Source organism: Halichoerus grypus, chromosome 2 (genome assembly GCF_964656455.1).
Source record: "Halichoerus grypus chromosome 2, mHalGry1.hap1.1, whole genome shotgun sequence".
NCBI lineage: Eukaryota > Metazoa > Chordata > Mammalia > Carnivora > Phocidae > Halichoerus > Halichoerus grypus.
In genome coordinates, this window is record NC_135713.1 from 126,358,221 (window position 1) to 126,375,491 (window position 17,271).

The window sequence follows — 17,271 nt, forward strand, 5'->3', positions numbered from 1 at the left end:
GGAAAACCATGGGTGTGGATGTGCCCCACGGGAAGTTGTGGTCTCTGTCATGAAGACGCGGCGTAGCTAACAGCTCAGTCTCTGGTGTCACTGATTTTTTATTTATTTTTATTAAAAAAAAATTTTTTTTTTAAGATTTTATTTATTTGACAGAGAGAGAGACAGCGAGAGGGAACACAAGCAGGGGGAGTGGGAGAGGGAGAAGCAGGCTTCCCGCCGCAGGGAGCCCAACGAGGGGCTCGATCCCAGGATCCTGGGACCATGACCTGAGCCAAAGGCAGACACTTAACGACTGAGCCTCCCAAGCGCCCCTGGTGTCACTGATTTTTGAGAGCCGTGGGACTCCAGTGCTTCCTCAGCAGGCTCTGGTATGAGGTGGTCTCTGGGCCTCATCCATGTCTATATCTGCGTGCCTCCCAGCGGCTTCTCCACCGAGAAGGCCTCTCCCCCACCTCAGCCCTTCTCACATACTGGTATCTTTGTGAGAAGAGTTAGGGATTAAGCTTGTGCCCCAGGACTTGTGGACAAGAGGAATTCTTGCAAGAGAGGAAACATTACATGATTTGTGGGCTATTGTTTCTCTCAGTCAAGCTGTGGGGCTTTGTTTGCTTCTGTGGTGAGGCAGGAGGGAGCAGCTGCTGGGCGCGGGCTCTGAGACCAGGTCTGCAGCCAGCCAGCCTGGGGCCAAGGATTAGGACTCACTGTGCTCAGAGCCTGTTGCTTTGTATGCTCCCCAGACTCCCCGGAGGCAGAAGAGGCTTTTCTGTAGGTACCACCATGGCAACAGGACGCCGCAGCTCCTCATCGCCCCCTTCAAAGAGGAGGATGAGTGGGACAGCCCACACATCGTCAGGTACTACGATGTCATGTCTGACGAGGAAATCGAGAGGATCAAGGAGATCGCGAAACCCAAAGTAGGTGTCTCTGCAGTTCCTTCCTGGGCTCCTTATCCCCAGTATCATGGGGTGGTTTGTTTGCTTCCTCCACTGGCCTTTTCCAGTGTCTAGCATGAGTCTGCTGTCTGGGTCCTGAGGTACTGCAGACTCAGTTTGACCTTGTGGGTTCACGGTCCAAGGGCAAAGAAAACTGAAGGAACCAATGTGGACAGCCAGGTGCTATGACAGAAGGACTCCCTGGGAGCAGGGCAGGTCCACAGTGGGCAGTGTCAGCTCATCTGGTCGGGGGCTGGTGTGTGGGCGAGTTTTGGAGAACTGCTGTAGGGTGCTGCCATCCTGGGTCGTGTGGAGCTCCCAGTTAGTACTGCGAAGAAGTGATTGACTTGGAGAATGAACATCTTTACACTATTCAGTCTTCTCATCCACAAGCACTCCGGGTCTCTCCATTTATTCATATCTTGTAAAATTTCTTCATACATGCCCGGCACATTTCTTGTTAGGTTTATTCCTAGGTAGTTTTTTTTGTTGTTTTTTCATCATATTTTTACTGGTTACCTTGTTTTATTAGTTTACTATATCATATGCTGAAGTATTGAATATAAAAGTATATTTTATAGTAACAGCTAACGTTTACTGAGTTCTTTTCTTTTTTGAAGATTTATTTATTTATTGGAGAGAGAGAGAGCAGAGTGAGCGAGAGAGAACATGAGTAGGGGAGAGGGGCAGAGGGAGAGGGAGAAGCAGGCTCCCTTTGGAGCCTGACGTGGGGCTCAATCCCAGGACCCTGGGATCAGGACCTGAGCTGAAGGCAGACGCTTAACCAACTGAGCCAGCCAGGCGCCCCTGAGTTCTTTTTTTTAAGATTTATTTATTTGAGAAAGAGCATGCATGAGTGAGTTTAACGGGGTGGGGAGGGACGGAGGGAAAGAATCTCAAGCAGACTACTGCTGAATGCGGAGCCTTCTCGGGGCTCGATCTCACAACCCTGAGATCGTGACCCTAGCTGAAATCAAGAGTCAGGTTCTTAACCAACTGAGCTACCCAGGTGCCCCTGTTTTCTGAGTTCTTAAGTGTGACAGGCCCTGTTTTAAGTGCTTAACATGTATAAACTATCTCGTCTGTTAAGTACACTGTCATTGTCTTCATTTTACCCACAGGGAAGCAGACCCGTACAGATTGCAGCTAGTTGTTCAACTTGCTTATTCCTCTTTCAGGTTTTAGCTGACTCTCTTGGTCGTTCGGACACCATCATCAGCTGCAAATAAGGAAAATTTTGTTTTCTCCTTCCTAATAATCATAGTTCCTTTGTTTTTATCATCTTGTTGAACTGCTTGGAACTCCTTGAGCATTGTTAACATTTGGCATCCTGGTCTTGTTCCTGAATTTCCTGGAGATTCCTCTGGTGTTTCATGTCTAAGTATGCAGTTGGCTGTTGGTTTCATATATACATCATTAGGCTGTAAAATTATTCTTGTATTTCTAGTTCATAGAAGATTTGCTCCCATTTGACGTCATTCAAGTAGAACCACTTCCTGCCATGTCCCCACCCTTTTCCTATCACTGGTGATTACAAGGGGGGCATTTAGCTGGATCCTCTGTTGCTCTGCACCTAATAGACTTGTAGTGGCCAGGAGGTCCTACGCTTGTGGAGAGACGGAAAATAGGTTCCTATCCTGGCCCCCCTGCACCTCATCATGAAGAGACCTTGGCTTGAGGTACAAGGACATCTAGCGCCCAGACTCAGCCATTGAGGTTGCTGAGGGATGGTCTAGCCAGTGTGTGTGGAGAATGGGGACCAGGACCCACCCTTTCCACTCCCTGGGTCAGCTGCAAAGTCCTCCAGGGAAGAAAACTGTTTCTCTGGTTGCCAGGTGAGAGAGGCTTTGTTCTGCTAGGACCTCCTGAGAGGTTCCTCAGTTGTCCCTCAGGCCAAGGCACTGAAACATTTCTGTGTGTGTATTCATGTTGGGTGTGTGGTGCACATGTGTGGCAGGGGCGGTGTGGGGGGAGTGTTGGGAAGACTTGTCTTTGAATAGAAGCCATGACATGGGCCATTACAAACTGACCTCTCCTTTCCGGAGCCTGTGAGGGACAGATGCTATTATGGCTTTGAAGTAGGGCCCATGAGCTTAACTTGGCCTGCGGGGAATGCCTGGCAGCTGCTTTTTTGGGTCCCTGGCCTGCTTTCAAAATAGCCGTGCCTATCTCTGGGAGCAGAACACGGCTGCCCACAGCCTCCTTGTGGATGCCAGGCCAGCACTGAGGCTCAGATGTTTGGATGGGGCTTAGCTGCAGCTGCACTTGTCATCGGGAGCAGTCATAGCTAGGAGCTCAGGGAAGTCCTCTGTCCTCGGTGTACTGCCACACTGCCTGAGCTGGGTGCAGTGTCCTGGCTAGGTGATCTCCTGACCAGTCTTCTGCTCTGTCCACACCTCTCCATCCCTTCTGCCATTGACTCTTGCCTTGAGCTCCTCTCTGGCTGCCTTGTTACCACTCCAGCCCTTCCTTAGTCAGCTTTCCACGAGCTGTCCATGTTCTGATTGTGAATGTCCGTTACCTGCCTTCCCTGTTTCTCATTTGCCATGAGCTTGCTTCCAGGCCCAGTCTCCACTTGCCTCTTTGGCCTCTTCTTATCCACAGTCATGGTGTCACACCCATTTTCGTGCCTGGACCTCTGCATTGCTGTTCCTTCCCTGTTCCTATAATGTTCCCCTACTTGGCTAACTCCTGCTTACCCCTCAGGTCTCAGCTGGGTGGTCTTGCCCTGACCATTCTCGACTGTATAGACTGAGCTCCCACAGACATGAAGCTTACCCCGCTCCCGGCTCTCCCCCCCGGGGGCCATGTGTTGGTCACCCAGTGTAACGCCAGCCACATAGTAGGCACTCAGTAAGTATTTATTGAAATTAGGGGGAAGTGCTGTTGGGGTGGGCTCTGTGGTCCCACCCATGTGAGGTCATTAGGACAGTACACAGCTGAAGCATGGTGAGCTGCCTTTGGGCAGCAAGTGCTTCCTGGGAGCGTCACTGTACCTGTCTGTAGAGATCGGGAGGGTATGAGGTAGGTTAGGGGTGTTCGTGGATGTGTGTGTGTTAGCATACATGTGGAGGTAGGTGGCTTCCAGGCAGCAGATCACATATTTCAATTTGTACAGTCCTTTCCAGATTCTATCATCTGACCTTGTGAGGCTCCTAAGCGAGTAGAGGGTGTGCCTCCTATCTTTGCTCTTCACAGCAGTGGGAGCCCAGTGTGAGCTGCTGCAGCAGAAGGGTGTTTGGGTAGGTTTCTTGGCAGAGGAGACTGCTGTGGTTGAGAAGGAGCAGGTCAAGAGGAGCGTACAAGGTTGAGGATCAGGGACGGGGTCTGAATGTGGTGGGAGTAGCTACGCACAGGTGGTGCTCAGGCAGGGGCGGTACGTGTGCCTGGTGAGAAAGCAGTCTGTCCAGGCAGGTGGCTGGGTGGACAAAGGGGACTCCAGAGGCATAGTTCTGCAGACAGCACAGACCTGGCTGAGAGCAGGGCAGTGACCAGGGCGTGACAGCAGAGCAGGAAATGTGGGGGCCTTAGACTCCTGCCCTTGCCTGGCTTGCAGGATCACGGTGCCTTGTCTAGGGCCAACTGCCTGAAAAACTTCTTTCCCCCACTGGTCTGAGTGGCAGATCTGGTCCAGTCTCTCTAGGAAAACACTCAAGGCAAAAAAGGATAAGTCTGTCCTCTCTTCCTGCCTTCCAGCTTGCACGAGCCACTGTTCGTGATCCCAAGACAGGCGTCCTCACTGTTGCCAGCTACAGGGTTTCCAAAAGGTTAGCAGAGGTGGTTGTGGTGGTGGGGCGGTGGTGGTGGGGTGGCAGCTCAAGCCCTATCTCCAGGGCTTCCTCGTTTCACTCACGGGAGCTTGGCTTGGCTTGGCTTGTCTTTCCTGCCGACACGTTCCTTACTTAGAATACTCATCCTGTGCTGCTTGTTCGTGCTGGCTCTGACTCTGGGGGGAGAGTACGAGACCTCATCTAAGCTGTCTTCCCCACCTTCCTTTCTCTCCCTCTTTTGGCTTAGCTCATGGCTGGAGGAGGACGATGACCCTGTTGTGGCTCGAGTGAATCTTCGGATGCAGCACATCACAGGGCTCACAGTAAAGACTGCAGAACTGCTGCAGGTATGGCTGGCTCCCGGGACCCTGGGGTTGGGAAGCGGGTATTTCTGGCTAGGTGGTCTTGCAGGGTGCCCAGAGCCAGGCTTAGGGGGCTTGCCCAGTGAACTGTATGACTGCACAGTGCTTTGGATATGGAGTGACCTCACACAGGGAAGCTAGAATTAAGCATGCCTACTGTCATTCCAATAGTTATCATTCAACAGATACTGATTATCTCTTGTGTGCCCAAGTATCATACTAGGAGCTAGGGGCCAGGGGTGGGCATGGCAGACCCATTTGTATCTCTTGACTATGGAAGCTGAAATCCTGAGTTGTTTTAGGGACACTTCTAAGAGAGCTATAAATATCTTTAGAGGTCATAGTTCCGATGCACCTGGTTCACGTGCACTTGGAGGTAAAGTGTTCTGTGATACAATGGTAGGAAAAGTGAGAGGTCAGGAGATGCTGATGAGAGTGGAGAGCTGTGTAGCTCCTGTGGAACCCTGGCTTTCTGCCTTTATTTCAAAGGTGATTGTGAAGACACATGGCAGCTGGGTAGAGCTCCTAATAATGTATCCTCTGGTATATATTGAGTTCAAATCAGTTTTGGCCATGCTCCCTTCTGAACGTTGGAACTTCTGGGTTCTATTGTAAAGTGGTGACCTGAGACACTGCCAGAGAAGTTTCACTGGCATTTTTTACATTTTATTAAAAAGATTTTATTTATTTATTGAGAGAGCGTGTGTGTGTGCACACAAGCAGGGGAAGGGGCAGAGGCAGAGGGAGAGAGAGAATCTCAAGCAGACTCCACGCTGAGCGCGGAGCCCTATGTGGGGCTTCATCCCATGACCCTGGGATCATGACCCGAGCTGAAATCAAGAGTCAGATGCATAATCGACTGAGCCACCCAGGTGCCCCTTGCTGGCATTTTTTAAAGAGTCCCCTGGGTCTGTCTGGCCAGAGTTTCTATGTATTTAAGGATTGAACCTTTGACCTTTAGGCTTGGCAACCATAGATTTCATTAGAATATTGAACTGAAGATCATTTGGAAGATTCTCTGAACTTTTGCCTGGATACACCCAAGCAAATCACTGATTTTTTTTTTTTTTCTCTAGCTGTGTCAGCAATCAGAAAACCAGTTTTGACGGTCCTCTTTATGGATTTGTGTGAAATCTACCAGTTTTTAAAAACATGCTGATTAACTTTCAGTCTTGTGAAAATTTTATATAATCTTCAGTTCAGTCCAGTTTAGTGTTGAGTTTGTAAACTTAATCTTTTTTTAAGATTTTATTTATTTATTTGAGAGAGTGCATGTGCACATGAGCTGGGGAGAGGGGTAGAGGGAGAGGGAAAAGCACACTCCCCGCTGAGCAGGGAGCCTGACACGGGGCTCCATCCCAGGACCCTGAGAGCATGACCTGAGCCAAAGACAGATGCTTAACCGAGCCACCCAGGTGCCCCAATTTAATTTTTTTTAAAGATTTTATTTATTTATTTGAGAGAGTGTGTGAGCAGGGGGAGGGGCAGAGGGAGAGGGAGAATCCCAAGCAGACTCTGCACCGAGGGCAGAACCCAACATGGGGCTCGATCTCACCAGCCTGAGATCGTGACCTGAGCGGAAATCAAGAGTTGGATGCTTAACCAACTGAACCATGCAGGTGCCCCAAGCTTAATTTAATTTTAAGGTGGTCCCATAAACAAGCACTTCAGTAGAGGACTTCTGCCACATTTCCCACTTCCACCATTTCAGGAGCAGTAGGGACTGTGAGTGCACTAGGTACATCTCTGTTGGCATTGTTGTGATTCCTATCTTCATGGAGCAGGACTATTGTTAGGACATCTGCCACTGTCAGAGCCAGTGATAGGACTCTCTTGGCCCCCATCGAGGACAGCATTCTGCTTGACTGGCTGATTCCATACCCTGACCGGTGGGCTGAGGAGACGGGATGGGACCTGGGCCCCTGTTGCCCTCCCAGCTGGCTCCCCGGCTCCACGCTCTGAACCCTATATCACATGCAGCCAAGAAGGCAGCAGCTTCGTACTTGGACGGGCTTCTCTGCCACAACCCTGCCTCCATCCTGTCTGGCCTGTCATCGTGTTGTAGGTCAGTGATCAGTGGGATCTGAATGCCAGGACTCCACGTGGAGGGGCTCTTAAAGTCAGGGCTCTTCTGGAAGACCCAGACCACAGCTGCTCAGGGGCTGAGGCCCCATTTTTGTTTGCCTTCTTCTTCTTCTAGGAATTGTCTTGGCATTTCCTTTGCCAGCCAGCAGTGTTGAAAGCTTTGACCCTGCATGGTCTGGGGGACAGGAACCTGGGTTTCAGCACCTCCCTCTAAGTGTTCATTCAGTGTGGACTGGTTGCAGTATAATCAGTGCCTAGGCACCAGCAAGAGCCTGAACTCCATGGTCCCTCAGAATGTTACAGGCTTCTGGAAAAGAGCTAGTTCTTCTGCTTCCTGTTGACGCTCTTTCACCTGTAGTCGATGTGTTTGCAATGGATCATTTGGAAGAAAAAGAGCAATTGAGGCTTTCTTTTGAATTGGATGAAGGCTTGTCTGATAGTGGAAGAGATGCCACACTGCCAGAATTCTCTAAGACTGAAGGCACTTCTGACTTGATGTCTTAGCCTTAGTAAAGTAATTTCTGACCATTTATTTTTTTTTGTCTTCACTCTGACCTCAGTACCATAAATACCCATGATTTTCAAATGACTGGCTCTTATACTTTTGTAACAACACACTTAATGATTCAAATGAATGCCTCCCCACAGGAATCAGTTTTTTTTGGTGGGGGATTTATTTTTTTTAATTTAAATTCAGTTAATTAACATATAGTATATTGTTAGTTTCAGAGGCAGAGTTCAGTGATTTCATCAGTTGTGTATAATACCCAGTGCTCATTACATCATGTGCCCTCCTTAATGCCCATCACCCAGTTCCCCCATCCTTCCACCCCCTTCCCCTCCAGCAACCCTCAGTTTGTTTCCTAGGGTTAAGAGTCTCTTATGATTTGTCTCCCTCTCTGGTTTCATCTTATTTTATTTTTCCCTCCCTTCTCATATATTCATCTGTTTTGTTTCTTAAATTCCACATACGAGTGAAATCAAAGGATAATTGTCTCTCTGATTGACTTATTTCGCTTGACATAATACCCTCTAGTTCCATCCGTGTCATTGCAAATGGCAAGATTTCATTTTTTTGATGGCTGCATAATATTCCATTGTATATATACACCATTCATCTTCTTTATCCATTCATTTGTTGATGGACATCTGGGCTCTTGCCACAGTTTGGCTATTGTGGACATTGCTGCTATAAACATTGGGGTGCACATACCCCTTCAGATCACTACATTTGTATCTTTGGGGTAAATACCCAGTAGTGCAATTGCTGGGTCGTAGGGTAGCTCTATTTTCAACTTTGTGAGGAACCTCATACTGTTTTCCAGAGTGTCTGCACCAGCTTGCATTCCCACCAACAGTGTAGGAGGGTTCCCTTTCTCCACATCCTTGCCAACATCTGTCATTTCCTGACTTGTTAATTTTAGCCAAGGAATCCGTTTTGATGTACAGTTGCTTGTTACTAAAGTTGTGAGTCTGGGCCCGGAGTTTGCCCAGATGGTGAATCTGATTGCAAATCCACAAACTCCCATGACACTTACACTCTTTGGGGACAGTGTTAAATAGTGTAGACACAAGAGCATCAGCACGTGATCAAATGTGATTCCCAAAACTGTTAAAAGATGAGCCCGCTATAACGATGCGGCTTCTTTCACTCTGTGGGGTCTGCAAGTTTAAGCATCCCATCCCGCAAATGGGAGTATTGGAAAGTACAGTCATTCTCTGCAGGTCCAGCAGCAAGCGGTGATCAAATTTTGCAGAGTGCATTGACACGCTAATCCCAGTCATGTTTAAAAGTTTCTTCCAAGTTCTCAACAAGTGGACCCAAGGAAAGTGTTTGTATTATCACTTTATCAACTGCTGAAGCCCTTAGATGTGCCTCCAGCCTGAGGGCCACCTGCTGAACCTGGCCTCCTGGCACTGTTGGCAGGATTTCCAGGTATTCTGGTGCAGGCACCTTGAAGGCTGAAGCAGCCTATGATAGCATGTTTTTGTCCACCGATTCTTCATATCAAAATATTTAGTTTTGCGCACACTGAAAATCATGCTGTGCAGATTCTGACACTACATCACATTTGATAGATATTGCTTTCTTTTGCAATAAGAGGATTTCCTTTCTTGTAAAGTACCCCCCCTCCTTCTCTCTCCCTCATGTCTCTAGGTCTCCATTATTGCCAGTTTTGCAGAATCTCACATCGGACTGTTGGAATCGCCAAAAAAGGATATGCAAAAAAATACCAACTTCCTGAACACCGATAGCTGAGGCCGAGAGGTTTTTAGGGTTTCAGTACAATACAGTGCCAAATGTTCCCAGATGGACATTGGTGGTACCACTTGATCTATCAGCTTCCATTATCAGATACTGTACTTCGTCTTGAACTCTGTCTCTCATTCTGTCCACTGAGGCTAGAATAACTGTTTGTGACTTAAGACTTACACTGTGCTGATAAACTGTTCAGTCAGGCGTTTACAGCTTATAAATCCAGTTACTGACGTCTGGTAGTTGCGGAAGCCAAGATGGCTCCGGTCATGCTCCAGGCCCAGGCTCCCACCAGGGACGCTGAGGCGGTCGTCGGCTGCCCGGGTCCTGTTGTTTCACTTGGATGCAGAACTGCCCGTGCAGGGAACCACTGTGAGAGGGAGTGGGGTCTCTTCCCTCTGCTCCCTTTGACCAGGAACAGCAACTGGGGCACAGTGACCTGGGGCAGGAGCAGTGTCAGGTCCTCAGGAGCTCCCAAACTAGTGTAAGAACAAAGTTCCTGTCTTGAGTTTCTTGTTGGATTTCCTCTGGATTACCTTCCTGTTATCTTGCAAACACACAGGGCCCCGGCCAGGGCCTGCCTCAATGGAAGGCGCTCTCTTCTGCCCTCTGAGTGTCCCTGAAGGGCTGGAGCTTCTCTGCCGTGGCCCTCTGCAGGTTGCCCATTTTGTTGTATTTGGGAAACCCCGTTTATGCTGCGGCCTGACTCTTGGACACAGCCGTGGATATATTTGATGTGTTCGGTGTCCCAGTGCTGGCAGGGCATAGTTATCATTCACCTTTGAGAGGGTGCACTTGGGGGTTCTGGTTATTAAGGAATGCAGGTTGTTTTGGTTGTTGTGGGGAGACGGTATCGCTGGGGAGATGGGCTGCTTCAGGACTGTTCATGCTGCTGACAAGGTCCAATGCTGTTCTTTCCCACCAGGTTGCTAATTATGGAATGGGAGGACAGTACGAGCCACATTTTGACTTCTCTAGGGTAAGGCCCAAACCATGGGTGTTTCCACAGGGCCCTGTTCCAGCTGATTTGAGAAAGCTGGAGTTTCTCAGAGTATTTTAGCCTCTACATCAGCTCCCCCCACTCCCCATGCCGTACCAGGACCAAGTCTTTGTTCCTGGAAAAGTCCAAATCAGGAAGCACGGGGCCTGTGGAGCCCAGTGCAGCCTGGCTGTTTCCCTGTGCCATGACTTAGCATCAGCCCTGACTAGGTCTTTGTGAAAGCTGTTCCTGCCCCCCTTCCCCTGTGTTTCCTTTGCAGCTCTGGTCCATGGTCCAGGCTGATGTATGGAACACACGCTTAGTGTCCTCCCTTGACCCTTTTGGCCCCAGTCCTGTGAGTGGGGGGTGGAACCGTCTGCAAACGTGGGTGAAAGTTGTTGTTTGTTGCAGCGACCCTTTGACAGCGGCCTCAAAACGGAGGGGAATAGGTTAGCGACGTTTCTTAACTATGTAAGTATTGGGGCCAGGTCCACTGTTCATTCTCACTTAATTTTATAGAAAAATGAGCAAGATGCTTTCAAGCGTTTAGGGACGGGGAATCGTGTGGCCACGTTCTTAAACTACGTGAGTATGATGCATGCAGCAAATGGGCCTTTGGGGAACCTGGGTCCAGAGTGCTATCTTATATCCACTCCTGTCAGGGTTGATACCACCAGCTGTCGCTCAGTGGCTGGGTTCCTTCTGGCCCTCAGCACTCTTCTTGGCTGGAGGAGAGAGTTGGCCTGTGTTCCCATCTGTGTGCTCACCCACACCCCTGGCTCCTTTTGATGGGCCCAGTGCTAGTCAGGATTTTTGGGGTGAGCGCTCTGGAGAGTTCCCTCCTTGGCGGCAGAGTGAGGAGGCTGCCATGACGTGCTCTTAAATGAAAGATGCCTTTGTTTCCCCAGAGCTCAATGGCCTGCCTCCCGTCTGCTGCCTGTGCTTCAGCCACAGGCCATTGGGTTTACCTCTCACACGAGGAGCAGTTTGCTTTCCCCTCTGCTTAGAGAGCCCGCTCTAAAGAGGCATACAAACTGTCAAGTAACTTAGAGACAGAAGCCTACGGCCATCTTTTCCTTTGGTGTCTCATTTAAGCTTTGTGTGTGGTTATTATGTTCTGGGGCTGGCCATGAACATGCTGGTGAGCAGGACACGTGGAGTCTGTCATGGGGTTTACAGTCTAATATGAGGGACTTGCTTTAACTGTCAGAGAGGTAATTTATTGAGTTACCATGGTGACAAATACCTTGAAAAAGTGGCTCAGGGTTGAGGTTCAGAGAAGGCCTCCCTGGGGAATAATGTGTCCATGGAGACTTGAAGGTTGAGTGGAAATTAGTTGGTGGAACATGCTTTCTGGCAGAGGGGAGAATGTGTGGAGACCTGGAAGAGGGAAGGAGCTGGGGATGTTGGAAAAAGGGAAGAAGACTGGTGTGACTCAGAGGCAGCGCTTGAGGCGAGAGTGGCTGGAGAGAGAATAGCTGCTGAGACTGACAGGGCCTTTGGGTTCTAGAAAAGAGCCTGGATTTGATCCCCAGGGCTGTGGGAAGCCATCAAAGGTTTTCATCTTATTCGTTTACCATATGTCTGTTGAGTGCTCTTTAGTCTGTCTGGCATGCATCCTGTGGAAATATTTTTAAAACTCCACATTTTATTACATTATAGACAAAAAACTTGAAGTAAGACAGCCAGATGAGAGAGAAGTGGTGCCTTGGGCATGAACTGAGGCACACTTTGTGGGCATAAGTGTAGCCTCCCTACTGTGGAGCTTGTGTTCTATTTAGTTTGGGGCCTCCCTGGGAGAAAGCAGGGCCTGTGGAACCACACCCTGTCTGCTCACCTAGCTGGCCCTGGGGAGGGCTGCTAGAACCAGAGAAACAGAGCCCACAGTGGGGGCCACAGATGGTGTTGGGAGCAGCAAGGAGCTTCGGGCTAGGGCAGCTCACAGGGCACGGTGCCTTCGGCGTGGCCCAGGCTGGATGGTGATGCAAGAACGGGGGGTCAGTCAGGCATTTTCCATGTCCAGACTCAGATTGTTCCCATCCAGGGACAGCCAGGATTTGGGTCTCCTGCAGGGCTACCACTCTCAAGTGCCCCTGGCCTGGGACTATCCTGATGAACCGCGTAGATTAAGCAGGGTTTAGGGAGGGGTAATGCATGGGATGCGCTTTTCTTGGCCGAAGGGCCGGCTGTGGAGCAGAGCCTTCAAGCAGTGCCACTCCGGCTCAGAGAAAGGTAATCTGCACACTTGTGTCCTTGTGGCTCAGCTGCTCTGAGAGCTTTGAGTACAAGGGCCAAGCTCTATGCTTTGTGTTCTCAGATGAGCGATGTAGAAGCTGGTGGTGCCACTGTTTTTCCTGATCTGGGGGCTGCAATTTGGCCTAAGAAGGTAAGTTCTAGTTTTTGTGGGTCACTGGTTGAAGCTCCGTTCCCATTCCCTGGCCTGCTTAACTCTTACTGTGAGAGGCCTTAGCCCCTTCCTGCCTGAACTCTGACATTGTGGCCTCAGCTTCCATCTGGGGAGATGGGCTGGGAAGGGAAGTCCCTTTGGGGGAAGGTGGATTATTAGACATCTGCCCCACCATGAAGGGTGGATACTTCTGTGCTATTGGAATGCCAGAGCCCTGTCCCTTTGTACATGGGAAAGTGAGGGTGTTTCTGCTTAGGGAGGTGTTCAGGGTCGGGTCCTTGAGCCCCAAATCTAAGAGTGTTGTCTGCCGGGCTGTCTCTTTTTCCTAGGGCACAGCCGTATTCTGGTACAACCTCCTGCGGAGTGGGGAAGGTGACTACCGTACGAGACACGCTGCCTGTCCCGTGCTTGTGGGCTGCAAGTGGGGTGAGTGGCTTGGTGGTCTCAGCCTGGGCTCTTGTGGTCAGCCTTAGACTGAGTTGGGAGATACCTGCTGCCCTATTTTCACAGTGCCAAGACTGTCTTCCTTTTTGAGTTTTTCCTTTTCTCCCTGCCAACTGGTTGTCTCATCCAGCCGTGTAGCTGTCCACAGAGCTGATTATGGGCCAGGATAGCTGGTTGGGAACATGCTCAGAGATGCCCACAGAGCTGAGGAAGCTCCAAGGAAGAATAGGTACACAACCATTGTAGGTCCAGGATGGCTCCCAGAGGAGTGGACTCTGGCAGGGGTTCTGAGGGAGCAGTGGGAGAGAACTGGAATCAGAATGGGGAAGGGGTGACCCAGGCAAGCAAGGCTCACTTGGAACAAGGCCTACACTAAAACTGGCATCATGGGTGTGGGGACCAGCTGCCTTTGTCACTTGCATCAGGGGAGGCCTTTGGCACAGGGGCCATGAGATGAGGCTCAAGGCTGGGACCAAACTTCAGAGGCTGAAGCTGGAGCTTTGTTCTGGAAGCAGCTGTGGTGAACCAGGGAGAGACTTGGGCCAGGATGATAGGAAGTGATTGCAGACAGAGGAGTTTATACCCTCTTGGAGAGTTTTGGGGGTAATAGTGGTAGGTTCACAGAAAATTAAGCAATTAGAAACTAAATGAAGCAATTGCTGACTTCAGGGAAAAGAAAAAGTTGTACGAGAAATGTCAGCATACACTACTAGGTGGCTCAGGCATGAGCAACATTTATGTGACATGATAATGTAAGCACTGAATGTTAATTAAAATTTGTGATTTAACACTATTGGGAAGATAGGAGGTGATAAGTATGTGTTTTAGGGGTAGTATAAAAGAATTCCAAAATTGGAAGTCAAGAGATAGCAGCATAAGCATGTTATTTAGAAATATGTGGTTGAGTAGCAGAAGAAACAACTAAAGGAGGTGAGTGTCCTCTAGAAGTGGGGTTTGGCAGTGGAAGGGGTGGGTAGGAGATTGCCGTTTATCATTATAAGCTTTGTAGACACTTTAATTTTTTTCACCTAGGTACATTTATATTTTAAAAGCTCTTTGGCTTCAGTAGTGCATCAGGATAAATTTGTTTTGTCATTCTAAGAGTCTTGTGTTAAGGAACAAACTCGTGGCTCGCGTGGATTGGAGGCCCAGCTTTAGGTGACCGACAGTGCTGGCCAGCTCGGCGCCTCTGCTGCCCACAGCACACACACCGGGTCGGCTGGCCCACAGGTCTTGAGGTTGACGTCCAGGCCCTCCACAGTCCTGACAGTCTTCCTCGTCCAATAGCTTCTGTATCTCAGTTCTTTCCCAGCAATACAAGCTGCTTGGGGTCCTTGATACACACCAGGGTGGTTCATGCCTTGATGTCTTTCTCATCCTGTTCCCATTTCCTGGACCCCCTTGATAAAGGAATCATCTGGTATATCCATCTTCTTCCCTGGATAACTCCTGTTCAGCACCATGTCCCAGCCTGGAGTCTCCTCTTCCCTCACATGGTTAGGTGCCCTTTGGTTCAGTTTCCATGGCAATGTACACACACGTATCTTTTATCACCTTTGAACAGTCATCTATTTATATGTAGGTCTTCCTTACCAGCTCATGAGCAACTTGAGGTATGAGAGCATACCTTACTCATGTTTGAGTCCCAAGGCCCAGTGCAGGATTCATCATGAAGGAGTCATTCATTCTGGCTGCTAAACTAACCAACAGGATTGTAACATATTTTCTTTCTGTTCACAGTCTCAAATAAGTGGTTCCATGAACGAGGACAGGAATTCTTGAGGCCATGTGGATCGACAGAAGTTGACTGACTTCCTTTTCTGCCCCTCCCCTTCCTGGCCCTACAGCCCATGTCATCCTCAAGTTCAACATGACAGACACCTTTGTATGTTCCAGGCCCTGTCACTTGGGTCTTTGTTGGAGTGAATGTCTGGAGCAAAGGAGAGCTGACTTGGGAGGGTCCCAGGTGAACTGGGTCCTGACCTCCCTGGTCACCCTGTGCCACCTCTGGCCACAAAGGCTGGGTCAGAGTGGCTGCAGCAGAGTCAGGCTGTCTAGCACCTAGCAAGGTGCCTTTGTACCTCAGATGTTTTCCGTGTGAGGGGTTTCGGTGAACCAAAGTTCTGATACCTTGTTTACATGTTTTTATGGCATTTCTATCAATGTGGCTTTAACCAAAAAATAAAGTGTCCCTGCCGGAAGCCTTAAAGAGCCTTATTTGGAGTATTTTTTAAGATGGGGGAGCTTATACGAAGTTCACTATTTCTCTCCTGTGCATCTCTGGGCAGGCAGAATCTGGGTAGTGAATACCTGATTGGCAAAACCTTGACCTTGGGTTCTACACTGGTTTCAACACTTACATTTCCAAGCTTCGGTATCCTTTCTGGAAAGTGAGGGAAACAGTCTCTCCTTGCCTTCTAGAGAACATAGTGATCACGTATGTTCATGACTATTTTGCTGTTAAAATTTGAAATTTTTTTTTTGGAATTTATCAAAAAATTTTGAGATACACACACAGAATTATGAAACATAAATGTACAATTTAAAGAATATGAAGGTGAACACGAGCACGCATATGACCACCACCCAGGTTAGAGGAGAGATCATTTTCAAATTTGCACCTCAGGAGCCCCTTGTGACCCTCTTCTGGATCCATCTCTGGTCCTTTCACTTGGTGGTAGCTATTGTCTAGTGGTTTGTGGCAGTTATTCCTATGTGTTTTTAATTTTACTACCCATGTCTACATCCCTAAATAAGTATTTTGTTTTCCCCAGTTTTGAATGTTTTGTAAATGAATTGTGCATTTTTACAGGTGTTGGGCTTTTGTTTGACAGTTCTTTTTAAGATTCATTCCTGTTGTGTAGCTCTAGCTTGTTTTAATTTATAGAGTTGCTTCAGTTTTGTTAATGTATATTGTAGGACAGTACATAATATAGCCAATGTACTGTTGATAGTTGAATTGGTTTCAGTCTTTGTATATTATAAAAATGCTGCCATTTGCATTTTTATACATGATTCCTGGTACACATAAACACGTTTCTGTAGAATATATATCTAGCAGTGGAAATGTGGAGTTTTAGTAGTCTTCAGCTTTAACATACAACGTATTCCAGAGTGGTTATCCATATTCTCGTCAGGAGTGAATGAGAGTTCTTGTTATCCCAACCTTCTCCAGTATCTGGTTATTGTCCTACTTCTGCATTTTAGCTAGCTTGTTACATGCATAGTATTATCTATTTTAACATCATTATTGATGACATTGAATACCTTTTTATTAGTCCTTAGGCTTCTTTAAGTGTCTTTTCAAGTCTTTCTCTTACTGATTGACTGGAATTTTTAGCATATTATAGACATAAGCTCTTTGATGGCTATAGGTTTTGCAAGTATCTTGCTTTTTCTAGTTTGTCTTTTCAGTCTTGTTTTGTTTTCTGATGAACAGAAGTTCTTAATTTTTATGTCAGATTTACCAAGCTTTCCCTTTTTGATTTATGCTTTTTATGTCTTGTTTAAGAAATTATTCTCCAAAATGATGAAGGTATTTCCTGTATTCTTTTCCAAAAGCAATATAGTCTTGTCTTTTACATTTATGTCTTTCATATACCTGGGTTTTATTTTTGTTGTTGCAAGGGTCTACTTAAAAAAATTCTTCTTGCGTATTTTGTTATAATAGGCTTATGCTACAGTAATAATAAAACCTCTAAATCTCAGTGGCTTTTAATATATAAAATGATCTCTCTTAAAAAAAAAAATCCCTGGGTTTGGGCGCCTGCTACTTTCCTAATGCCATGTAATCTTCTTCTAGTACCTTCTATCGGCAGATCCTAACAGGATGTCAGCTGGTAAGGGAGTATGGGAAACAATTTACAGAGTTGCAGCTCCAGTATCGTTACAGGAAGATTCACTTAGAGCTGAGAAACAACGTAAAAATTATTGGCATGCTAGGTGGGTCCCCTTTACCCCCGCTGTTTGACAGTCTTCAAGCTTCTCAAAGGTGTATAATAGCATTTTTAATCAGTTTTGGAAAACTATTAAGCC

General features: G+C 47.9%; 1 protein-coding gene across 8 annotated transcripts in view; it reads left to right on the forward strand.

The window, feature by feature from the left end:
- Positions 1-15,445, forward strand: part of P4HA2 (prolyl 4-hydroxylase subunit alpha 2) — an 83,977-nt gene extending 68,532 nt beyond the window's left edge. For 5 of the 8 annotated variants that reach the window (XM_036106439.2, XM_036106440.2, XM_078067531.1 and 2 more), the window contains 8 exons: positions 738-914; positions 4,629-4,699; positions 4,950-5,049; positions 10,332-10,385; positions 10,905-10,970; positions 12,703-12,771; positions 13,122-13,218; positions 14,977-15,445. In XM_036106439.2, the coding sequence (XP_035962332.1) occupies positions 738-914; positions 4,629-4,699; positions 4,950-5,049; positions 10,332-10,385; positions 10,905-10,970; positions 12,703-12,771; positions 13,122-13,218; positions 14,977-15,047 (705 nt within the window). In that variant the 3' untranslated portion in view covers positions 15,048-15,445. Of the gene's footprint in view, positions 1-737; positions 915-4,628; positions 4,700-4,949; positions 5,050-9,307; positions 10,386-10,796; positions 10,857-10,904; positions 10,971-12,702; positions 12,772-13,121; positions 13,219-14,976 lie in introns of those variants that run through there. The other 3 variants (XM_078067535.1, XM_078067532.1, XM_078067533.1) reach the window with 3 other exon arrangements.
- Positions 15,446-17,271: the final 1,826 nt, after the last annotated feature.